We start from the raw sequence: 24,717 nt of genomic DNA on the forward strand, positions 1-24,717 counted from the left end.
AAACCCAGTCCGTTCCTTGTCTTGTAGAGTTTAAGTGCAAACTTTCTTCATTTCTGTAAGTGTTCTACAGGCCGTGGGGTAGGAAATTCCATGTGGGGAGAGCTGCTGACGTTGGCCTCAGATACAGATCCCAATCTCACACCTCACCAGCAGCTGCAACCCATCATTGAATTTCTCTGGACAGGCCAATCAGAGGCCAGAGAGCGTGCTCTCTGCCCACTTGAGCTTAGTGAATGGACTCTCAATGGGCCAATAGGAGGTAGCCAGCACTGAAGGAGCAACAAACTGCTTTCGTGGCGAAGGGTGGGAGATGGCACCCCCACTTCGCAGGCGCTGCTCAGTGCTTCGCCAGTGTTGGAGTGAAGAGCTACTAACCCAACAGTGTGGCCAGGAAGCAGGTCGCTGGTTGGGGGAGTGGAGTGGAGGGAGGTCCATAACACAAAAACAGAAGTATCTGGGGAAATTCACCTGGACTCTTAACCCAGAGACCTAGCTAATGTTCTGGGACCTAGGTTTGAATCCCACCACGATAGAAGGTGGGATTTGAATTCAGTAACAAAATCTGGAATTAAAAGTCTCATGATGACCACAAATCTGTTATCCATTGTCAGAAAAATCCTTCTGGATTCTCTAGTGTCCTTTCAGGGAAGGAAAATGCCATCCTTACCTGGTCTGGCCTACAAGTGACTTCAGACCCACAGCAATGTGGTTGACTCTTAACTGCCCTCTGGGCAATCAGGGATGGGCAATAAATGCTGACCTGGCCAGTGATGCCCTCATCCCATGAATGAATAAAAGGGGAGGAGGGAAAGAATAAATAATGGGTGGAGGTGGAGCCAGAGAGAGAGAAAAACTGTTTTTGTTTCTAATTTCCAACGTTCACAGTTATTTAAAATTTTCTCTGCAAAGAAAGAAGTTTTGGTTTCTCTCTCACTGATTGGCTGGATCCAGATTGACAAGGGTAATTGTGGGTCTCATAGCCCATGGGATCAGCTGGTCAGATCCAGAGCACAGCCTAGTGCAGTGATATCTCTGGACCAGAACTCCTGGGTTCAAGTCCCACCTGCTCCAGAGGTATGTCATAACATATCTGGGCAAAAGTATCTGTACAGACTGAAACTCCGGCCTTCCTAACCTCTGTGACTCAGTACCAAAATCATCAGTGTATTCCCCTCTGACCCCAGTAATCCCTGTCAGCTCCCGCCACCATTCCCCAGCTCTGTTTAGATTAATTCCAGCAGGCTCTGTATTTTCAAGACTTCACTCATGCTTACTGTCCACGTCATTACATGTGACAGATCCCGGCTCTGACTGGGATAGTTGTCATCAGTCCATCTGGTGTGGGGGTGGGACAAGTGCCTGTGACACATTCAGACACGAAGCTATTGACATAAAACAACCACCGAAATACAAGTTTTGCTCCGTTTGACTCTGAGCATCACTGCATTTCTTCCATTACACAACCAGCCACACAATCTTACCAGCCAGACTGCCTTGGTGATAGATTTATGGGTTACTTGAAAGAAAGGGCTTGCTTTTATATAGTGCCTTTCACATCCTTGGGATGCCCCAAAGTGAAGTATGTTTTTAAGTGTAATTCCTAATTTAATGTAGGAAACTCAACATCCAAATTGTGCAAAGCAAGATCCCACAAATAGTATTGAGATTGTGATCAGAATACTCTCTTTCTGAATGAGGGATAGGTATTGTCCAGGATACCAGAGAGAATTTGCCTGCTGTTCTTTGAATAGTCCTGTGAGAATTGGTATGCCTCATCCAAAAGACATCCTCCCCAGGACTGTGCTGTCTGCCCAGCCTTGATTCTGTACGAAAATCTCAGGAGTTGGGCTAGACCATACAATCTTCGCAAAGTTACCAGGGGTGACATGAGAAGCTTTCTGACACAGTTTGTGGTTAGGAGTGGATCCAATAGTCACCTTTAGAATGCAATTGGATAAAAATTATTGAAGGGGAAAGAATTGCAGGGGATGCAGGGAAAGAAGCAGGGAATTTTAACGGCCTAGCATTTCCCCACTCTACTATTACCTCAGGCCATGGGATCAATCTGGATCAACAAGCGTGCAGAGGGGCATACCTAAAAATGAGATGTCAACCTGCTGAAGCTACAAAGCAGTAGTACTTGCACGCCAAACAGCATAAGCAGCAAGTGGTAGACAGAGCTAAGCGATCCCAACGGATCAGATCTAAGCTCCGTAGTCCAGCCACAACCAGTTGTGAATGTTGGTGGACAATTTAAAAACACACTGGAGGAGAAGGCTCCCCAAATATCCCCATCTTCAATGATGGAAGAGCCCAACACATCTGTGCAAGAGATAAGGTTGAAACATTTCGCAGCAATCTTCAGTCAGAAGTGCCAATTAGATGATCCATCTCAGCCTCCTCCAGTAGTCCCAAGCTTCACAGATACCAGCCTTTAGCAGGTTGTCCGGCCCGTCTGGTCCGTACAGGTGTCTATGCTCCACACAAGCCTCCCTCCAATGCCTTCCAGCTCACCCCATCAGCATATCTGTTCCTTTCTCCCTCATGTCTTGACCGAGCTTCTCCCTTCAAAGTATTGACACTGTTAATCTCAACCACTCCCTTTTGTAACGTGTTCCACATTCTCATCACTCTCTGGATAAAAAGATTTCTCCTGAAATTGATATTGGATTTATTGCTGTCTATCTGAGGGTAATTGAGTTTAACACGATGATACTCCTGTCGATTGTTCTTGTTAATAAGGTGTGAGTGAATGTGTAAAGCTTTGGCCTGATGTCCAGGGTGGTGGGCGATCACTTTAAGGTGCTGTAACCAGCAACTTTGACTTTGATGAAACTAAATGAATTGCATCTGAGTCAATGTAAGTGATCTGCTGTTTGAAAAGTGGACCTTTGAGGATGTCATTGAATGAATATTGTGTTAATTTGCTGTGTAGTAGGTTTGATTCTCCCAATTCCCAGTGATTGATAGATTGTAGCATGTCAGCTCCTGCACTATTTCAGAACTTGCTCATCGATAATACCTTTGTTGGGATGATTCCCTTCACATGTTGTTTAGCTGGAGTTGATAGCCTCTAACTACATCCCTTGTGTTTTACAGCATAAGATGCAATGGGCGCTATTGAAAGCAATCAATACCCTTCAGCTATTAAACATTCTTTATTGCTTTGGCATGAACAAGGGCTCTCTTCAACTCTAACCGACAAGCTAACATGCAGTTCTTTGTAAATCCTACTGCTCTCTCTGGCTCCAATCACAGGTTGCTGTCCCTCCACATTGACTGCCCATCATTATTGGACTTCAATTATCACCTTTAAACACAAGCCATTCAATGAGAGGCAGCAACTTAGTGAACGTACAGGGCTGGTAAAAGAAATAGTGCCCTCCAAAAGCTTGGAGAATGGACAGAATGGAGGCTGTTAGCCTTGGATTCTCACTTGAGGTTACTGCCATTTTTGGGGATGATAACTCAAAAGGTCAGAGATTGCTGCCATTTCCTAAAGGGCATCAACTATACGGGTGGCACGGTGGCTCAATGGTTAGCACTGCTGCCTCACAGCGCCAGGGACCCAGGTTTAATTCCAGCCTCGGGCAACTGTCTGTGTGGACTTTGCAAATTCTCCCCATGTCTGCGTGGATTTCCTCCGGGTGCTCTGGTTTCCTCCCACAGTCCAAAGATGCGCCGGTCAGGTGAAGTGGCTATGCCAAATTGCCCGTAGTAGGAGGTGCATTAGTCAGAGGGAAATGGGTCTGGGTGGGTTACTCTTTGGAGGGTCGATGTGGACTTGTTGGGCCAAAGGGCCTGTTTCCACACTGTAGGGAATCTAATCTATACTCTGACCTGCTTCTGTGGCTGCAAATGTGCTGAGGTCACAAAAGGTGCTATAGAAATAGAAAAGGTGCTCTTCTTTGTAAGTCCGGACCTCCCACCATCTGAATAAATCTGTGGTCTTTCGGTTGTTCACGTTTGAGTATTGCAGAAGAAATACACATTTTATCAAAGATGTCCATCTTGTCATCAGGACAATTCAGAAGAAATACTAATATAACAGGAAAGCTGTCACTTTATACTCAATAAGAAGAATTTGCTGACTGATTAGCGATTGGACTCCTGATTGTTAGAGGTATTGTCATGGAGAATGCTCCAGTTAGATTACGACTGATAGTTAATTGCTAAACTTTGTTTAGATTTAAACTAGGCAGGTTGACTCTGATTGGTCAAGGCATTGCCCTGAAAAATGAACCTGGGAATAGTTGTCAACTGTTTTGTCCAGCTGAAACAGACACTGTAGGTAAATGTTATTTCTGCCTGTAAAGGACAAGACCCTGTGTATTAATATAGGTTGCTTCTAGTACACGCATGTGGATAATACTGCAAGCCTGACTGACAATCTTAAATTGGTTAGAGTTTTGCTGGAAAAGCATAGCAGGTCAGGCAGCATCTGAGGAGCAGGAAAATCGATGTTTCGGGCAGGAGCCCTTCAGGAATGAGGCTGGGAGTCTCTGGTGTGGAGAGATAAATGGAAGGGGGGTGCGGCTGGGGAGAAGGTAGTAAAGAGTACAATAGGTGGATGGAAGTGGGGATAAAGGCAATAGGTCGGCGAGGAGGGTGAAGCGGATAGGTGGGAAGGGAGATGGGCAGGTAGGAAGGTCATAGGGACAGCGCTGACCTTGAAGGTTGGAGCTGGGGTGAGGCAGGGGGAGGGGAAATGAGGAAACTGGTGAAGTCCATATTGATGCCCTGGGGTTGAAGTGTTCTGAGGTGGAAGATGAGGCGTCCTTCCTCCAGGCATCGGGTGGTGAGGGAGCGGCGGTGGAGGAGGCCCAGGACCTCCATGTCCTCGGCAGAGTGGGAGGGGAAGTTGAAATGTTCGCCCACGGGGCAGTGGGGTTGATTGGTGAGGGTGTCCCGGAGATGTTCCCTAAGGTGCTCTGCAAGAAGGTGTCAGGTCTCCCCAATGTAGAGGAGACCGCATTGGGAGCAACGGATGCAAGAAATGACACTTGTGGATGTGCAGGTAAAACTTTGATGGATGTGGAAGGCTCCTTTGGGGCCTTCGATGGTGGTGAGGGGGGAGGTGTGGGCATAGGTTTTGCAATTTATGCGGTGGCAGGGGAGGGTGCCAGGAGGGGAGGGTGGGTTGTTGGGGGGTGTGGACCTGACCAGGTAGTCACGGAGGTTACCGTGAAGGACTCTGCTTCTCATTCCTCACCAGAAGCAGGTGACCCTCAGGTTAAACCAGCACCAGTCATCTCTCCCTCTCTGCAATGAGAGAGCAGCCCTATGGTCTTGTAAGACCAAAGTGACTTTTCCTTACCCCTGCATGGAATGTGGGAATTGATGGCTGGGCCAGCATTTATTGCCTATTATTAGTTGCCCTGGGATGCAACTGAGTGGTTTCCTAGGCCATTTCAGAGGGCTGTTAAGAGTCAACCACACTACCTGTTGAGCTTTTCCAGCAATTTCTGTTTTTGTCAACCACACCACTGCAGGTCTGGAGTCACATGTAGGTCAGACCAGGTAAGGACATCAGTTTCCTTCCCTAAGGGACATTATTGAACTTTTATACAATAAATCAGTCACCCAAGAGCTTTTCATGCTAGATGTTTTTTAAAAAATTCAGATTCCACCATCTGATTTAGACTTGCATTCCCAGATCATTACTAGGTCTCAGGATTAATTGGCTAGCAACGCTACCAGTATGCCACTAGGTGAGCGACTGAGAAATGTTACCATTCAGAGGGACCTCATCATTTTTGTACATGAATTATTTGATATTAACATGCAGTAAAGCAAGCAATTGAGAAAGTGATATATTAGCCTCTATTACAAAGGGATTGAAATACTAGAGGAAAGAAGGGCCTTGGTGAGACTGCACCAGGAATATTACATAGAGTTTTGGTCTCTTTGCCCGAGGAAGGATATGCCTACCAGAGAGGGAGTGAAGCAAAGGTTCACCAACCAGATTTCTGTGGCAATGGGATTGTCCTGTGACACGAGATTAAGTATTTCCCAGAGGTGATCTAGTTTAGAAAAAATTTGGGGGTTTTACAATGTTTCCCTTTATTTATTAGAATTAGGAGCAGCAGTCTCAAAATAAGTACAAAGATCAGAAATTTCTTTATTCAGGAGTTGTGAATCTTCGGAGTATTCTAAACACAGAGGGCTATGGTTGCTCAGTTGTTGGCTGTATTCAAGGCAGAGATTGATAAAAGATTTAAGGAAAATGGATTGACAGAGAGATGAGGCAGGAAAGTGGCTTTTGGGTGGAAGATCAGCTGTGATCTAGTTGTTTAGCACAGCAGGCTTGATGGGCTAAATGGCCTAATCCTGCTCCTAATTGCTGTATTTATGTTCTTATTGAGTAGTTTACAGTAAAACTAAACATGTGAAGTGTTAGTAGATTACTGTCTATATATGTATGTGTCTATGTGTGGTTAAGTGTGCGTGTTTGTGGGTAGATATGTCTGTGTGGGTGTAGTTATGTGTGTGTCTGGGTTTGAGTAGATCTGTAAGAGTGTGTGTGTGTAAGAGAGAGATTAGCTGTGTGTTTAGCGATATGTGTGTTTGTAGATGTTTCTGTGTACATGAGAGGGTTTTGGGTACGTCTGTGAGAGTGTGTGTGTATCTATCTGTATAGCGAGGGGTTAGGGGTATGTGTGTTGGGGGAGGATGTGTGTGGGGGGGTGGGAGATAGGTGTCTCTGTGTGGGAGGGGGGAGCAAAGTGTGTGTGTGGCGGGGAGAGGTGGATTACCTGTGTGTGGGGGGAGTAGGTGTGTTTGTGTGTGTATGTATGTGTAGGGGTGTGTGGGGGAGAGACTAGGTGTGTGTGTGTGTGTGTGTGTCTGTGTAGTGGTGTGTATCTGTGTAGGGGAGTGTGTCTGTATGGGTGGGTATGTGTAGGGGCATTTGTGTGTGTATGTGTAGAGGTGTGTGTGCATCTGTGTGTGTGTCTGTGTGTGGGTATGTGTATGGGTGTGTGGGGGGGAGACTAGGTGTGTGTGTCTGTGTGTATCGGTGTTGGGGTGTGTGTGGGTGAGTGGATGTGTGTGTGTAGGGGTGTGTGTGTATGTGTAGGGGTGTGGGTGTGGGTGTAGGTGTATATGTGTAGGGGTGTGTGAGGGGGAGACTAGGTGTGTGTGTGTATGTGCAAGAGAATGTGTAGGGGTGTGTGTGTGTAGTGGTGTGTGTGTGGGTGAGTGGGTGTGTATGTAGGGTTATGTGTGTAGTGGTGTGTATCTCTGTAGGGGTATGTGTGTGTCTGTGTGTGGGTGTGTGTGTATGTGTAGGGGTGTGTGGAGGGGAAGCTAGGTGTGTGTGTAGGAGAATGTGTTGAGGTGTGTGTATCTGTGTAGGGGTGTGTGTCTGTGTCTGTGTGGGTGTGTGTATGTATAGGGGTGTGTGTGTATCTGTCTGTGTATCTGTGTGTAGGGGTGTGTGTGTAGGGATGTATGTAGAACCTGAACTTTTGTTACTATCTCTAATTGTTCCAGCACAGAGACTGGTTAACCTTGCAGGTACAGGGTCCCTAAAGACAGCTGCAATTTCAAAACGAGAAAAACACTGCTCTTAACACAGCTTCTTGTGCTGGTCTTGTCACGATGCAAGATCTCAGCAAAATTGTTAATGAATGTTTCCCCAGGAACCCTGATCAAAGTGTACTTTCTTCTGCAGAAGAGAAAGTACTTGCATTTCTTTAAGGTCTTGCAATCACAGAGCATCCCAAAACACTTTACAGCCAAAGAAGTGATTTTGGAAATGCAGCCTCGATTGTAAGATAGGAAATGCAGCTGCCAATTTGCACACAGCAAGATCCCACAGCAATGGGAGATTGACCAGACCATCTGTTCTTCGTTTATTATTTATTGAGGGGTAAAGATTGGCCAGTACATCAGGAAGAACCTCCATCCCTCTTTCCTTTTTGAAACAGTAGCTGCAAGATCTGTGATGTACCCCAGAAAGGACAATTAATGCCTTGGCTTAATGCCTTGTCCAAATGACCATTCCACTGACAATCCGTCTCTTCATCAACAGAGCACAGTGTGTGCTAGCCTTGCTTTTTGTGCTCAAACCTCTGCACTGGGGGTGGACACCATGAGCTTCAGTCTCAAAGAGGTGAGGGGCTACCTCTCAGTCACCACTGATAATCTAGAAGAAAACCTAGACGTTTTCCCTTCTGCAGTCATCAACTCTCAGGGTTGTCAAATTGGACATTCTTTTTATTTAAGCCACAGCTACTTGACCTTAGGAGCATCACAGTTGAACCTTATTTTTTTTGGGGGGCAGCATTCTTCAACATTAGACAGTGATCAGGAGTCGGTATCCTCCGTAAGTCTCTCTGCATCAGCCCTACAACATACACACACACAAAGCTGACATAAACAGCTCATTGGCGGTGCCATAACTTCAGCTCCAGCTGTAATGAGCTAACTCGGCACAGGATGGAAACACCAATTCAAATATTAACCTGCCTTCCTCTTTTTGCTACCAGTTTGAATAAGCTCACACTTATTCATATTATACTTCACCTCCCATTCATTTGCCCACTCATTCAACTTGTCCAAATCACAGTGAAGCACCTCTGCATCATAGAACCATAGAAAATAGCAACAGGAGTAGGTCACTCGCCCCTTAGAGCCTGCTGTATCATTCAGTATGATTGTGGCTGATCATCCAACTCAATCCCCTGTTCCCATTTTCTCCCCATACCCTTTGATCACTTTAGCTATAAAAAAAAGTATATCTAGTACCTTTTTGAAAACATTCAATGTTTTGACCTGAACTGCTTTCAATGGCAGAGAATCCCACAGGCTCGCCACTCTCTGGTTGAAGACATTTCTCCATATCTCAGTCTTAACTTGCTCACCCAGCGTCCTTAGACTGTTTAGACTGTGACCCTGGTTCTGGGATCTCCTGGGATCATCCGTGGGCAATTGCCCACATGCTGTCTGATTCTGATGTCCAAATTCCTTTAAAAATTCAAACGCTACTGCTTTCTTCCTAATGAGCTACATTTGGATTGCCAACCACACCCTCCCAGATTGTCCTGGAGTCTCTTGGGTGCTGGATTCAGAGAAAACAGCAGAGCTATCGCCTAACTATTCCGTGGATAGGGCTCTTTCTGGAGAGCAGTGGATTATGGGTATTATAGCCGCCATTATGATTCAGTTCCCATGAGGATTGGCATGGGCCGAAACAGAGTTTGTCCATTATCAACTTCGCATCAACCACCACTGGCTAATCCACGCTCCTCAACTTCCTGTGTGATGACCTCTATTTGCTTTCAGTAACCTACAACCTTCCCTCATATCTCCTCCATCCTGACTCATTCTCTCCTATTCTCTACAGAGTTTCATTCTCCATCACACTTTCAAATCATTTCTTTCACACTCAGACTCCCTCTCACTTTCCTCACACACATTCTCCTTGACCCACTCCCTCTCAATATCCTTTTCTCTGTCTTGCCTCCCTTTTTCTCCACTCTACCTTTTCCTCCTCTCTCTGATTCTTTTTTCTTCCTCTTCTCATTTCTCTCTATGCTCCTCTTTTTCTCTCTATCCCCCTCTTTTTCTCTCTATCCCCCCCTCCTACCACTATTCCCTCCCTTCACTCTTTCTCACTCCATCTCCTTCATTCCTCCCCCTCCCTTTCCTTCTGGCGACTGCTCTCTCCTCCTCGCACTCCTCCGCTCCACGTAAGAGTTCGGTTTCTGTCCCTATCGCGTCCAGGGTTTACTTCCTCCTGTAAAATGCGGGAATTCCAACAGATGCTGGAAACTGAGCTTTTCATTCATTAAGATGTTCTTATTGTTTATTTTAAAAAAAAGAAACAGCCACAAAGAAAGAGTATTTTTAATAACCACAAAGTGGAAATGACATTGAGCCAAACAGTGTGAGGACAGTGGACTCAGGCTGAGGTGGGGGAAGGGAAGCCGCCACGATCTCACGTCACTGCCCATACACTCAACATACCTGAGCAGGAACAAAGGAAAGAGACAGTAAAACCAAGGTATTGTCTTCTTTCTCTCTCTCACTCTCTGTACTTTGTGAGATTTTATTTATATTTCCCATTTCGCAGCTGTTGAGTGGGAGCATTTCTGGCATTTAATGATTTATTCGGGTCTCGAGGAGTGTTTGCTTTATTGTTAATTGCTATGAAATAAATCCCAAATTGGCTCGACTCTCTATATTGCTGCCATAACTTACTGTCTCCCCTCCTGCTCTGCCAGGGAGCTGCTGACTTTAAAGCAAGCAGCGCCATCCACAGACAGCATCGAGCATTTCAATCACATTCCGTTGAATTTATGCCAGAAAAAAAACTTGAAAGAACCAAAAGAACTAGCTGCCATCAGTTCTTAAGAGAGGTCACTGGACCCGAAACCTTATTGCTGATTTCTCTCCACAGATGCTGTCAGACTTGCTGAGCTTTTCCAGCAATTTTTTGCTTTTGTTCCAGAAAAACAGATCATTTGACCCAATTGATCTCGACACCATCTCCATATGAGCTTCTACCCACTTCATTTCATCACATTCGATTTGCATAATCTTTGATGCCTTTCCCCTATCTAGCTTCCTCTTCTGACACATTTACACGATTTGCCTTACTCCTGTCTGTGGCTGTGGATTCCACATTTTCAACTTCTGCTGAATTCTTTATTGGATTTGTTAGTGACCTGTCTTCCTTTATACTCTCCAGTTTTGGTCTGCGCAAGTGGGAACTTTTTTGTTTACTTCTGCTCTTCAGTTCCAGAAGGGAACTGGAAGGGAGCTGTGGTAACTCAAAGGGAGTGCCACATGGATTGGTGCTGGCTCCTCTATTTTTCGTCATTTATATAAATGATTTCGATCTAAGCTTAAGAGGTACAGTTGGTAAGTTTGCAGATGACACCAAAATTGGAAAGAGTAGTGGACAGCAAAGAAGGTTTCCTAGGATTACAACAAGATCTTGATCAGATGAGCCAATGGGCTGAGGAATGGCGATGGGGTTTAATTTAGATAAATGCGAGGTGCTGCATTTTGGGAAAGCAAATCTTAGCAGGACTTATACACTTAATGGTAAGGTCCTACGGAGTATTGCTGAACAAAGAGACCTTGGAGTGCAAGTTTATAGTTCCTTGAAAATAGAGTCACAGGTAGATAGGATAGTGAAGAAGGTGTTTGGTATGCTTTCCTTTATTAGTCAGAGTAATAAATACAGGAGTTGGGAGGTCATGTTGTGGCTGTACAGGACATTGGTTAGGCCACTGTTGGAATATTGCATTCAATGTTGGTCTCCTTCCTATCAGAAGGATGTTGTGAAACTTGAAAGGGTTCAGAAAAGATTTACAAGGATATTGCCAGGGTTGGAGGATTTGAGCTATAGGGAGAGGTTGAATAGATTAGGGCTGTTTTCCCTGGAGCGTCGGAGGTTGAGGGGTGACCTTATAGAGGTTTATAAAATTATGAGGGACATGAATAGTATAAATAGATAAGGTCTTTTCCCTGGGGTCGGGGAGTCCAGAACTAGAGGGCATAGGTTTAGGGTGAGAGGGGAAAAATGTAAAAGAGGCATAGGGGGCAACTTTTGCACGCAGACGGTGGTGCATGTATGGAATGAGCTGCCAGAGGAAGTGGTGGAGGCTGGTACAATTACAACATTTAAAAGGTATCTGGATGGGTATATGAATAGAACGGGTATATAGGGATATGCGCTGGGTGCTGGCAGGTGGGACAAGATTGGGTTGGGATATCTGGTCGGCATGGATGGGTGGGACTGAAAGGTCTATTTCCATGCTGTACGTCTCTATGACCCTATGAATTGGATAAAAAAGCAGAGTAGCAATTTAGCTCATAATAGCCAGAGTCTATCAGGAAAGAATGGATAGTGTAAAATTATAAATGTAGATAAGGCCAGAGATTGCCAAGATGTTAAATAAACAATGTTCAAGGCTCTATCTGAATTTGAACAGCCTTCATAACAAATGGATGGAATTGTTAGAATGGATAAAATTAAGTATGTATGACCTGATAACTATGACATACGCTCACAGTTGCAAGATGACCAAGGATGGGACCTGAATATTGAAGGGTTATTTCACATTTCAACGGATAGAAAGTTGGGGGGAGAAAGGTGGGGTCGCTCTGTTAATTAAGATTGTCATTAATACAGTAGTGAGGGAAGACCTTTGCTTCAAGGACATCAAATCAGTTTGGGTAGAGAAACAGGAAAGCTAAGTGGTGATGGCACAGGGCGGTATGGTGGTTCAGTGGTTAACAATGCTGCCTTATGGCCACAGGGACTCGAGTTCAATTCCAGCCTTGGGCGATTGTCCGTATGGAGTTTGCACATTCTCCCTGTGTGTGCAAAGGTTTGCTCCAGTCTCCTCCCACAGGCCAAAACTGCACTGTTATATTCTATGTGCAGGTTAGGTGGATTGGGCGTGCTAAATTGCCCATAGTGTCCAGGGATGTGTAGGTTAGGTCAATTAGCTTTGGGAGGTGCAGAGCTGTAGGGATAGGCTGGGGGTATGCTCTTCGGAAGGTCGGTGTGGGCCTAATGGGCCAAATGGCCTGTTTCCACACTGTAGGGATTCTTTGATGACGGGAGGTGATGTTATCACTCGATTGTTAATCCAGATTAACATTCTTGGGACCCAGGTTTAAATCCCACCATCACAGCAAATGGTGGAATTTGAATTTAAATAAAAAATCTGGAATTAAGAACCTACCGATGACAATGAAACCATTGCCGATTGTTGGAAAAACCCATCTGGTTCAGTAATGTCCTCAGGAAAGGAAATCTGCTGTCCTTATCCGGTCTGGCCTACATGTGACTCTCGACCCACAGCAGTGTGGTTGACTCTTAATTGCTGTCTGAAATGGCCTAACAAGCCACTCAGTTCAGAGGCAGCTAGGGGCAGGCAATAAATGCTAGCCAGACCGTGATACCAACATCCATGAACGAATAAAAGAAGGCTTGACAACTAATCCAGGCTGAGCAAAACTTCCATTAACTGCAAAGTAATAACGATGAAATAATCTAATGTTAATTGTGGAATAAATATTCAGGGCCACAGACTATGAGCAAGAGATACAGAGGAGAGGTAATGAAGAACCTAACTGAATTTATTAGAGGCTGACGGATAAATTTTCAACAGAAAAGGGAGTCCCAAGTTATGGCGTATAGGTATGAATTATAACGGATATATCTCTAGCAGACAGAAAAATGGAGCTGCGACCATAAAGAGATCAGCCAAGATGATAATGAGTGGCGGAGCGGGCACTCCCTCCTGTTCCACTGTTTACATGTTTATCGATGCAAAGGGGAGGCATGCCTGTGTGTCGTGTAGCAGCAGAATTTCAGAAGGAAACTGGGCAGGCACTTGAGGGAAATAAACTTGCTCGGCTAAGGGGTTAGAGCCTGGGAAAGGGGCTGACTATGGCATGCTGTACAGAGAGCTGCCAGGGATTGTTGGAAAACCCCATCTGGTTCACTAATGTCCTGCAGGGAAGGAAATCTGCCATCCTTACCTGGTCTGGCCTACATGTGACTCCAGGCCCACAGACCCTCAACTATCCTCTGAAATGGACTAGCAAGGCACTCAGTTAAAAGACAACTAGGGACAATAAATGCTAGCCAGCCACAAATGAATAAAGTAAAATAAAATAAGTAAAGGTCACCAAGAGAGGTAGTTTATCAGCCCCTTGTAGGGATAGCGTATACAGGAAGAAATAAATGGAGCATGCAAGAAATTTACCACAATAACCATGGGTGACTTCAATGTACATTTGATTGGGAAAATGAGATTAGCAAAGGTAGCCTGGAAAATTAGTTTAGAGAGTACATTTTGGGAAGGTTTCTTAGAACAGTAGATTCTAGAGCCAACCAAGGAGCATGCTTTTCTAGACTTGGTAATGAGGAATGAGACAGGCTTAACAAATAACTTCCTGGTAAAGGAACCTGTAGGTGTCAGTGATCATTACACAATAGAATTTCACATTCAGATTGAAGGGGAGCAGTGCGGGCCTAACACTAATGTTTTAAAGCTGAGTAAAACTATGAAGAGAAAATTAGCTTAAGTGAACTGAGAGACTATATTCTGAAGTCGGAGAGTAGAGATGCAGTGGCAGGCTTTTTAAGGAGCTATGTGATAACTCTCAGCAAAAATAAATCCCAGTGAGAAATGAAGACTGCTTTCCAAAGGATACATGTCAGTGGCTGAATTAAGGATTGTATCAACTTGAAAGAAACATGTACAAATGTGCAAAGATCAGTGATAGGTCAGAAGATTGGCAAAATTGATGGCATAGTAGACAGTGCAGAAGCTTTTTTAATACTACAAAGGAATCTTGATCAAATGGGTCAATGGACTGAAAAATGGCAAAATGGAGTTCAATCTGGATAAATGCAAGGTTTGCATTTTGGTCCAACAGACAGGGCTTTGGGTCGTGTTGTAGAACAAAGGAACCTAGGAGTACACATACATAATTCTTTGAAATTTGTGTCACATATAGACAGGGTGGTTAAAAAGGCATTTGGCACACTTGCCTTCATTGTTCAGTCCTTTGAGTATAAAGTTAGGAAGTCATGTTGAGATTGCACAGGACATTGGTGAGGCCTCTTCTGGAGTACTGTGTCCAGTTCTGGTCACCCATTTGTAGAAGGATATTATTAAGCTGGAGAGAGTTCAGAAGAGATTTGCCAGCATGTTGTCAGGTATGCAAGGTTTACGTTACAAAGAAAGGCTGGATAGGCTGGGACTTCTTTCACTGGTGTTTAGGAGGATGAGACGTGACCTAATAGAAGTTTATAAAATAATGAGAGGTATAGATAAAGTTAATTGTGGTTGTCTTTTCCCTAGGATGGGGGGCTTCAAGGCTAAGGGACACATTTTTAAGGTGGGATGAGAGAAATTAAAAAAGACATAAGAGGCAAATGTTTTACACAGAAGGTAGTTCACATGTGAAATGACCTTTGAGTAAGTGGTGGACGTGGGTACAATTACAACGTTAACATGACATTTGGACAGATACATGAATAGGGAAGGCTTGGAGGGATATGGGCCTGGAGCAGGCAGGTCGGACTAGTTTAGTTTGGGTTATGTTTGGCATGGACTGGTTGGACTGAAGGGTCTATTTCTGTGCTGTATGACTAGCAAAGATTGACAAAAAAAAAGAAAGAAAGCAAGCAGAGTATGAGAGAAAATTAGCCAACAGTGTAAAAACAGATAGTGAGAGTTTCTACAAATATTTTAATGGAAAATATCTGAAGCAAGTGATGGTGTTCAAGAGAAAGAGTGTGGGAATCTGATCATGGAAAACAAGGAAAGAGTGGAGATATTGAGCTGGTATTTTGTGTCTGTCTTCATGTAGATGACTTACAAAACTTCCCAAAGATACTTGAAAATCATGATAAAAATGGAAGGGACAAAGGAATAACAATCACCATCAGCACAGAAAAGAGGTTGGAAAAACTTTTAGACCAAAAGGCTAACAAATTGCCAGGATCAGATGGCTTCCATCTTAGAGTCATAAAAGAAGTGGTTACAGAGACAGAATATTCATTGGTCATAATCTTCTAAAATGCCTTCGATTCTGGAATTAGAATTAGATTAGAAAATAGCAAATACAAGACCTTTTTTCAACAAAGTTAGCCTGTCATCTGTTATTTAGATGATGCTTAGAAATGAATGACATGTTCAGGCAAAGTTGACATGAATGTGTAAGGGAAGTTGAGTTTTAGCAAATTTATTGATGTGTTTTGAGGAAGTAAGAAGAAAGCTGGATAAGGTGGTAGTGGAGGAATCAGATTTGGTGTACAGCGATTTCCAAAAGGCATTTGTTGAGGTGCCTCATCAAAGACAACGACTCATAGTGTAGGGCTCAGCTTATCAGCAGAGGTAAAGGATTGGTTAGCTCTCAGGAAGGAGACGGTGCAGATAAATGGGGAGTATTCGAGTTGGTCGTAATTGGTTCAGTGTCCAAGGATCAGTGCTGGTATCTCAGATAGTTACAATCTACATCAATGATGAAGAGACCCAATGTATAGATGCAAAACTTGCTGATGACATCAAGGTAGGTAGAGAAGTAGGTCATCAAGAGGAAGATGGAGTATTATGTTGGAAAAGGGATTGAAAGTTTAATGGAGATATGCAGGAATGTAGAGTTGAGGTTAAAGTTAGATCAGCCATGATCTTATTGAATGGCAACGTAGACTCGACAGGCCACATAGCTTCCTCTTGTTCCTTGTTCATATGATCAGCCATGATTATACTGAATGACCTGCTCTTGCTCCTATTTTCTACATTTTCTTTGTTTCTAAATGTGAATGATCCATTTTGGCAGAAGGGATAGAAAAACAATATCCTGTTTAAATGGATACATGGATCAGACAAGGTAGTAATGTTAGCATTTATAACAAAGGCAATGGGATGTAAGAGTGGCAACACTTTCCTGCAGCCGTACAAGGCCTTGGTGTGACCCTGTCTGGAGTACTGCGTATTGCTTTGTTGTTTTTATTTGAACAAAAATGTGTAATTGCTTTCAAAGCAGTTCATAAAACCTTCATTTGACTCATTCCTGAGATGAATTGTTTATCTCATAAAGAGAGTATAAGCAGGTTGACAATCTGTATCCATTGGACATGAGATGAACAAGAGGTAATTCAATTGAAACACAAAAGGCCCAGAGGGAACTCAACAGGAAGGATGTTTCCTTTTGTGGGGAACACAGTTTAAGATGAAGAGGTTTTCTCTTTAATTTGGAGGTACTGGTGTTGGACTGGGGTGTATAAAGTTAAAAGTCACACAACACCAGATTATAGGAGAAAGTGAGGACTGCAGATGCTGGAGATCAGAGTTGAGAGTGTGATGCTGGAAAAGCACAGCAGGTCAGGCAGCATCTGAGGAGCAGGAGATTCGATGTTTCGGGCAGAAACCCTTCATCAGCTCTTTCCCTTTCCTGATGAAGAGCTTATGCCCAAAACATTGATTCTCCTGCTCCTTGGATGTTGCCTGACGTGTTGTGCTTTTCCAGCACCACACTGTCAACACCAGGTTGTAGTCCAACAGGTTTATTTGTAAGCACTAGCTTTTGGAACACTGCTGCTTCACAACTACCTGATGAAGGAGCAGCACTCCAAAGCTAGTGCTTCCAAATAAACCTGTTGGACCTGGCATTGTGTGATTTTTATCTTTCCTCTTTAAGACAGAGGTGAAGAGCATTTTTTTTCTGTGAGGGCTGTTAGTCTGTGAAATTTGCTTCAGTAAGCACTGGAAACAGGATCATTGAATTTATTCAAGATGGAGTCAGAGAAATGGACAAGGGAGTCAAAGGTTGGTGGGGGATTGCAGACAGAAAAATGGAGGTGAGACCAAAACCACATCAGCGTCTTACTGAATGGTGCCGCGGGCTTATGGGGCCTATTCCTGTGCCTCATTCCTGTGGAACATTTGAAGCTTTTTATTTAAAATAAGGAACATCAGGCTGTTTAGCCTTTCCTCAGATTGTATTGACAACCTCTCAGTTCTGGTAGCATCCTTATCAATCTGTTTCTGCACCTTCTCTGGTGCCTATCTTTTTACGAAATGTAGTGACTAGTATTGGAGCCATGCACACAGAACTCTAAGTGTGATATCAAAACTATCACAGAGCCAAGAACAAGCAAAAAAGGATTGGAGAAGCTGGGACTGTGTTCTTTGGGGAAGAGAAGATTTCGAAGAGATTTGATAGAAATGTTTGAAATCAGGAGAAGTCTGAGCAGAGGCGACATGGAGAAACAGTTCCCAGCCTTGAAATCGAGGTGCACAGCTTTAAGGTGATTGGAAGAATAAGTGATACAGACACAAGGAGGAAGTTTTTCACACAGTCAATGTTTGGGCCTGAGAGCGTGGTGGAGCCAGGTTCAGTTGATATCTTCAAAAGAGAATTGGATCATCATCTGAAGGGAAATATTTCCAAGAGTATGGGGGAAATGGCAGACGAGTGGCATATGGCGACTTACTCTTCGGTAGAGCCATCACAGACACAATAGGCCGAATGGCCTCCCTTTGTGCTGTGACCATTTTATCATTCTAGAAATTTGCATCTAAGGTGGTGCGTTATCCAGTTTTCAGGATACCACAGTGTTGGTGCTGGGTACGGCACAATCCAAAGCTTTATGTCCACTCAGTCATTTGAGCCCATTCTGGATTAGTGGTGCTGGAAGAGCACAGCAGTTCAGGCAGCATCCAAGGAGCTAGGAAATCGACGTTTCGGGCAAAAGCCCTTCATCAGGAATAAAGGCAGTGAGCCTGAAGCGTGGAGAGATAAGCTAGAGGAGGGTGGGGGTGGGGAGAAAGTAGCATAGAGTACAATGGGTGAGTGGGGGAGGGGATGAAGGTGATAGGTCAGGGAGGGGAGGATGGAGTGGATAGGTGGAAAACGAGATAGGCGGAAAACGAGATAGGCAGGTAGGACAAGTCTGGACAAGTCATGGGGACAGTTACTGAGCTGGAAGTTTAGAACTAGGGTGAGGTGGGGGAAGGGGAAATGAGGAAACTGTTGAAGTCCACATTGATGCCCTGGGGTTGAAGTGTTCCGAGGCGGAAGGTGAGGCGTTCTTCCTCCAGGCATCTGGTGGTGAGGGAGCAGCAGTGAAGGAGGCCCAGGACCTCCATGTCCTCGACAGAGTGGGAGGGGGAGTTGAAATGTTGGGCCACGGGGCGGTTTGGTTGATTGGTGCGGGTGTCTCGGAGATGTTCCCTAAAGCACTCTGCTAGGAGGCGCCCAGTCTCCCCAATATAGAGGAGACCGCATCGGGAGCAACGGATACAATAAATGATATTAGTGGATGTGCAAGTAAAACTTTGATGGATGTGGAAGGCTCCTTTAGGGCCTTGGATAGAGGTGAGGGAGGAGGTGTGGGCGCAGGTTTTACAGTTCCTGCGGTGGCAGGGGAAAGTGCCAGGATTGGAGGGTGGGTTGTAGGGGGGCGTGGACCTGACCAGGTAGTCACGGAGGGAACGGTTTTTGCGAAAGGTGGAAAGGGGTGGGGAGGGAAATATATCCCTGGTAGTGGGGTCTTTTTGGAGGTGGCGGAAATGTCGGCGGATGATTTGGTTTATGCGAAGGTTGGTAGGGTGGAAGGTGAGCACCAGGGGCGTTCTGTCCTTGTTACGGTTTCCAGCATCAGCAGTCATTGTTTTTACCTCTACCATTTGAGCCCATTGCAGACAGAGATGAGAGGGACCTGAACCACAGTGCATTGCTACTTTCTCTTGTTGTTATTCCCGGAGTCACTTCTTTGTTTTAAACGACTTTCCACGGTCTCATGGCCGACAGTGAAAACTGTACATGTGAAAATATTTGTATGCCACCAGCATCATCGAAGGGAAAATAACCGAATCTAAAATCAAATTCGGTGTCGACATTACAGTTTTATCTCGGTGAGGAATTGAAGTGATGTAGAAGCATATCGATGTTCTGGCAATATGGTATGTTCATTTTGGCAAGAGACTAATTGTGGAATTCCCAATCTAATGTTCCATGCAGCCCTGTAACTGATAATATTTAGAGATGGATCATCTCTGAAGCCAGCTCTCTGTGTCATCTCACAGTGTTATATTCCCAATCATCTGTCTATGACACTGTTGGAAGGAGACTTAATTCCAACGATGTGCTTATCACCGGCAGGTCACACTGTGCTCTGCTCCTGTCAAGTGAATCGGTTCAGTGTGAGTTCACACTGTCAACTCCAGGTAAATTGCAGACCAGATTGAAGAGTAGAATTTCATTGTTTCTGATCCCTTTTTCCTGTTCACTGCCATCCTGTGCAATTGCCTGATGCACTCAGACAGAACAAAGCCGCAGCCTGACACTTGCAAAGAAATCAGTTCCAGCAAATACCCCAAAGAGTTGCCTTCATTGGCCCCTTTAGTTATCAGCACTATGGGATGCACACTCCCTGACTGAACACAACTGCCGGTCACACTGAGATAATACAGCTTGCATTTTATCTAATGCACACAACATAACAAAATGGCCGAAATACTTCTCATAGTCAAACCAAAAGGCTGGTAAGAGAGAGATGAAAGGTGCAGGAGAAGATTTAGGACAGAGAGACAATGGGAGCAGGAGAGATGGAGGGAGTGGGAGGAGCAAGGGGAGATGGAGAGAACAGAGGAGTAAGGAGGGATGGAAGGAACGGGAGGAGTAAGGAGAGATGGAGGGAACGGAGGAGTAAAGAGAGATTGAGGGTGTGGAGGATTGATAGACTGGAGATAACAAGGAGTAAGATGAGAGGAAGTGGAGTGAATTCAGGAGATGTAGAGCTTATTTATTGTAGGACATTGAGTTTGAAGCTCGAACTAGGGTTGAACACATTACGATTGGATCGCAGCATTGACACACAGTGGAAAATGTGTTTCAGCCAGGATTCCACCATTCAAGTTCCTCTGGTCTCAGACATGACCCAAGCTCTCTCCATTAAAGACAATATTAATCTGCTCCGACAGCCCTTCTGGAACCTGGATATTCTGTGGGAACAGGAGAGTGTTTTAATGCAGCAGAACTATGGAATCTCTTACATAGCATTGTAAGGAATTTACTGCCTAGCAACAGGGAAACGTCTGTGCTCCATATGTGCCTCCCCTCACTCCTTTTATTTCAAACTCATCTGGCATGTCCTTCTGTTCCTTCCTCCTTCATCTGTTTAACTAGCTTTCCTTAAACACATTGATCTCACCCATTCCCTGTGGTCCAATTTCTCCCAAATTTCCTGTTATATTTATTAGTAACCACACTGTAATTACAGCCTCACCCTATGATCTACCAACGATCATCTACCATCTAACCTGATGAACCATAAAGACCTCAATACAAGTCACCCATTCCTGTGTCTTCCCAGCCTGATCCATCTTTCCTGAAGGGTTCAACTTCTCAGTTCCAGTATCTTAATTGTGAATCTTACTTCAGCACCATCCTCACAGCCTGGACATCATTTGTGTGATATGGAGCCCAAAACAGTGCACTCAGTGCTGACCCTCTGACAGGACAACATTGACCCTCTGACAGTGCAACACCCTCTCAATACCGAATACAAGAACAAAGAAAATTTACAGCCCAGGAACAGGCCCCCCGGCCCTCCAAGCCAGAGCCAATCCAAATCTACTGTCTAAACCTGCTGCCCAATTCCTAAGCATTTGTATCCCTCTGCTCCCCACCTAGTCATGCATCTGTCCAGATGCATCTTAACTGAATCCACTGTGCCTGCCTCTACCACCTCTGCTGGCAACGCATTCCAGACACCCACCACCCTCTGTGTGAAGTACTTTCCGCATGTATCCCCCTTAAACTTTTCACCTCTCACCTTGAAAGCGTGACCTCTCATTATTGAATCCTTCACTCTGGGAAAAAGCTTATCTCTATCCACCCTGTCTATACCCTTCATGATTTTGTAAACCTCAATCAGGTCCCCCCTCAATCTCATTTTTCCTAGTGAAAATAAACCTAACCTACTCAGCTTCTCTTCATAGCTAGCACCTTCCATACCAGGCAGCATCCTTATAAACCTTCTCTGCACCCTCTCCAAAGCGTACACATCCTTTTGGTAATGTGGTGACCAGAACTGTACACAGTATTCTAAATGCGGCCGAACCAATGTCTTGTACAATTTTAACATGACCTGCCAGCTCTTATACTCAATACCCCGTCCAATGAAGGCAAGCGTACTATATACCACGGTGGCACAGTGGTTAGCACTGCTGCCTCACAGCGCCTGAGACCCGGGTTCAATTCCCGCCTCAGGCGACTGACTGTGTGGAGTTTGCACGTTCTCCCCGTGTCTGCGTGGGTTTCCTCCGGGTGCTCCGGTTTCCTCCCACACTCCAAAGATGTGCAGGCCAGGTGAATTGGCCATGCTAAATTGCCCGTAGTGTTAGGTAAGGGGTAAATGTAGATGTAGGGGTATGGGTGGGTTACGCTTCGGCGGGGCGGTGTGGACTTGTTGGGCCGAAGGGCCTGTTTCCACACTGTAAGTAAGCTAAAAAGCTAAAAAAAAAGCTATACCTTCTTGATCACCCTATCCACCTGAGCAGCAACCTTCAGGGTACAATGGACCCGCACTCCCAGATCTCTCTGTCCATCAACTTTTCCCAAGGCTCTTCTGTTCATTGTATAATTCACTCTACAATTAGACTTGCCTAAATGCATCACCTCACATTTGTCTGGATTGAAGTCCATCTGCCACGTCTCCGCACAACTCTCCAGTCTATTGATATTCTCCTATATTCTTTGACAGTCCCTTATGGTTTTTGCTACTCACCACTCACTCTGATCTTGTGACAGAGCTGCACTCCCTCAGTACTGACCCTCTAACAGAGCAGCACACCCTCAGTACTGACCCTATGACAGAGCAGCATTCCCTCAGTAATAATACTGTGACGGTGCAGCGCACCCTCAGTAATGTACCTGGATTCCACTCTAGATTTTGTATTCAAGAAGAAACAGTGGTTTGTGTTTGTACATTCCACAATCTCAGCATGTCCTAATGTGTACTAAAGCAAATGAAGTGTTTTTTTCAATGTAGAATGAATGAAGGAGACAAGGCAACTTGCTTGTACAGCAGTGAGATCAATGATCAGCGATATTGTTTGAAAGTGGATATCCAACTAAGAACACTACACAAAACTCTGATGGTCTTCCAATCTCAGGATCTTTTTTGGCAAAGCTGAGAGAGCAGATGGAGCAGACACAGAGAATGCTGGAGAGATACAGTAACTCTGGCAGCATCTGCACACAGAGAAACTGAGTTTACAGATTTTCAACTCTGGTATGACTCTTAAAGATCAAAAGAATTGTGGATGTCAATCAGAAGCAAAAACAGAAGTTGCTGGAAAATCTCAGCAGGTCTGGCAGCATCTGTGAAAAGAAATCAGAGTTAAATTTTGGGTCCAATGACCCTTCCTCAGAACTAATGGTAGCTAGGAAAATGTTGGTTTATATGCAGGAGAGAGGGTGGGGGAGGGAGTAAGGAATAAACAATAGGGTGGGGGACAGAGGCAAAAGAGAGAGAAGAACAGTTGGACAGACAACGGAGTGGACAGCCACCTGGCTGGGAGGGTGAATAGCTGTTAATGGAGACTGTTAGTGGCTAACAATAGGTAGTAATATAATGGCAGACTGTGATAACAAGGCCTGGTGTGTGTGGTCGGGGGCTGGGACATGGGGTGTTCAGGAATAAAGTTATTGAACCTGATATTGAGTCCAGAGAGCTGCAGGGTTCTCAAGTGGAAAGTGAGATGTTGTTCTTCCAGCTTGTGCTGAGCTTCACTGGTATGACTCTTCTTCAGAAGTGTCCACAGTTTAAGGTCTCATCTGAAAGGCAGCAGCTCAGACAGCGTGGCATTCCGTCAGGATTGGATGGAAGCCAATGTTGGATGGAGCTCTGTATTAGTTTGGAGTCTGAGCTCAGACCTCCGGAATGGGACTTGAGTCTGGCAGCTTCTGACTTGAGATGTCCCAGTTCTGCCAGTCGGGAGCCTTTGTGCTGTGTGGGGTTTGGAGACTGTGCACTCGTTAGTCTGACGTGCTTCTGTTTTCTCATTCAGGGGAAGCTGGTGGAGGTACAGCCCACAGCCACAGGAGGCTCATACACAGACCACAGCTGCCAACAGGAGAGAGTGTGTAAAAGTCACCTGGAGGAATGCTGTCTCCCTCCGAGGCTGTGATGAAGCAACAATGAGCCCGAGATCTGAGGATACATCAGAGGGAGCGAGGCTCTTTCAACAGGAGGAAAGGAGTCAAGATAAACATGGGCTATCCAGTTCAGTTGGGCACGCAGTTTGGCTTGACTTTGACATTTGCTTAGCTCCTGTTTGATGGTGCTGTGCAGGTCAAGCAGTTCCAAGAATTTCAGCATTCCTGTATCAGGGAGTCCACAAACCTGGAAATAACCAAAATCTTTATTTTTAATTTGAGGGGAACTCTGGGCGGGTCAAGACTCAAAATAACTTGCAATAAAATGTGAATAAATCAGTCTAGTCTGGGCTCCTTCTGACTTCACTATTCTTGTTCCGCTGAGGTATCGGGAGCTTTGAGATTGTTTTGTCACAGCAGTTGGCTGAAATACACATGAAACCCTCGAACCCTGGCACCTAAAGGAGAGGCAGTGGTTTAGTTTTCATGTCACTAGATGAGTAATCCAGGACCTGAGGATAATGTTCCAGGGTCAGGTTTTTGAGCCCCATCGTGACATGAATAAAATCAGCAGGAAGAAGCTGGGCTCATGGAGACCACATAACCACGAAAAGAAAACAGAGAACTGTGGATGTTGCACATACTGAGAGAGTTCCTCCAGCAGTTCCTGTTAATTGTTGTCAAAACCCATGTCATCGAGGCTTGAAATGTTAGCTTGCTTCCTCTCCATGGATGCTGCCTGACCCGCTGTGATCTCCAGCATTTCAGTTCATCGACTTCACTTACCTGGTCTGGCCTCGTGTGACTGCAGACTTATGGCAATGTGATTAATATCTTAACTGCCCTCTGGGCAAATTGGGATGGGCAATAATTGCAGGCTGAGCCAGGGACACCGACATCCAGAGTAATAATGAGAAAAGCTACACACACACACACACACACCTCCTGTTTCTTCAAACTCCTTCAGAACTTGCTGTTCAAACTTTGTTCCTCATCTGTTCCTCGAGCCCAACATTTATATATTTCAGAGTTAATGTCTTCAGTAACTGCCTGTAGCTCCTCATT

The 24,717-nt window shown here is 44.8% G+C and overlaps 1 protein-coding gene across 2 annotated transcripts in view; it reads left to right on the plus strand.

Moving 5' to 3' along the window:
• dph1 (diphthamide biosynthesis 1) overlaps positions 1-23,996 on the plus strand; it is a 600,464-nt gene extending 576,468 nt beyond the window's left edge. For both annotated transcript variants that reach the window (XM_072589988.1, XM_072589987.1), the window contains one exon: positions 23,565-23,996. In XM_072589988.1, the coding sequence (XP_072446089.1) occupies positions 23,565-23,684 (120 nt within the window). In that variant the 3' untranslated portion in view covers positions 23,685-23,996. The remainder of the gene's footprint in view (positions 1-23,564) is intronic.
• The last annotated feature ends 721 nt before the right edge of the window (positions 23,997-24,717 follow it).

The sequence above is a fragment of the Chiloscyllium punctatum genome, chromosome 19 (assembly GCF_047496795.1).
Source record: "Chiloscyllium punctatum isolate Juve2018m chromosome 19, sChiPun1.3, whole genome shotgun sequence".
Lineage (NCBI taxonomy): Eukaryota > Metazoa > Chordata > Chondrichthyes > Orectolobiformes > Hemiscylliidae > Chiloscyllium > Chiloscyllium punctatum.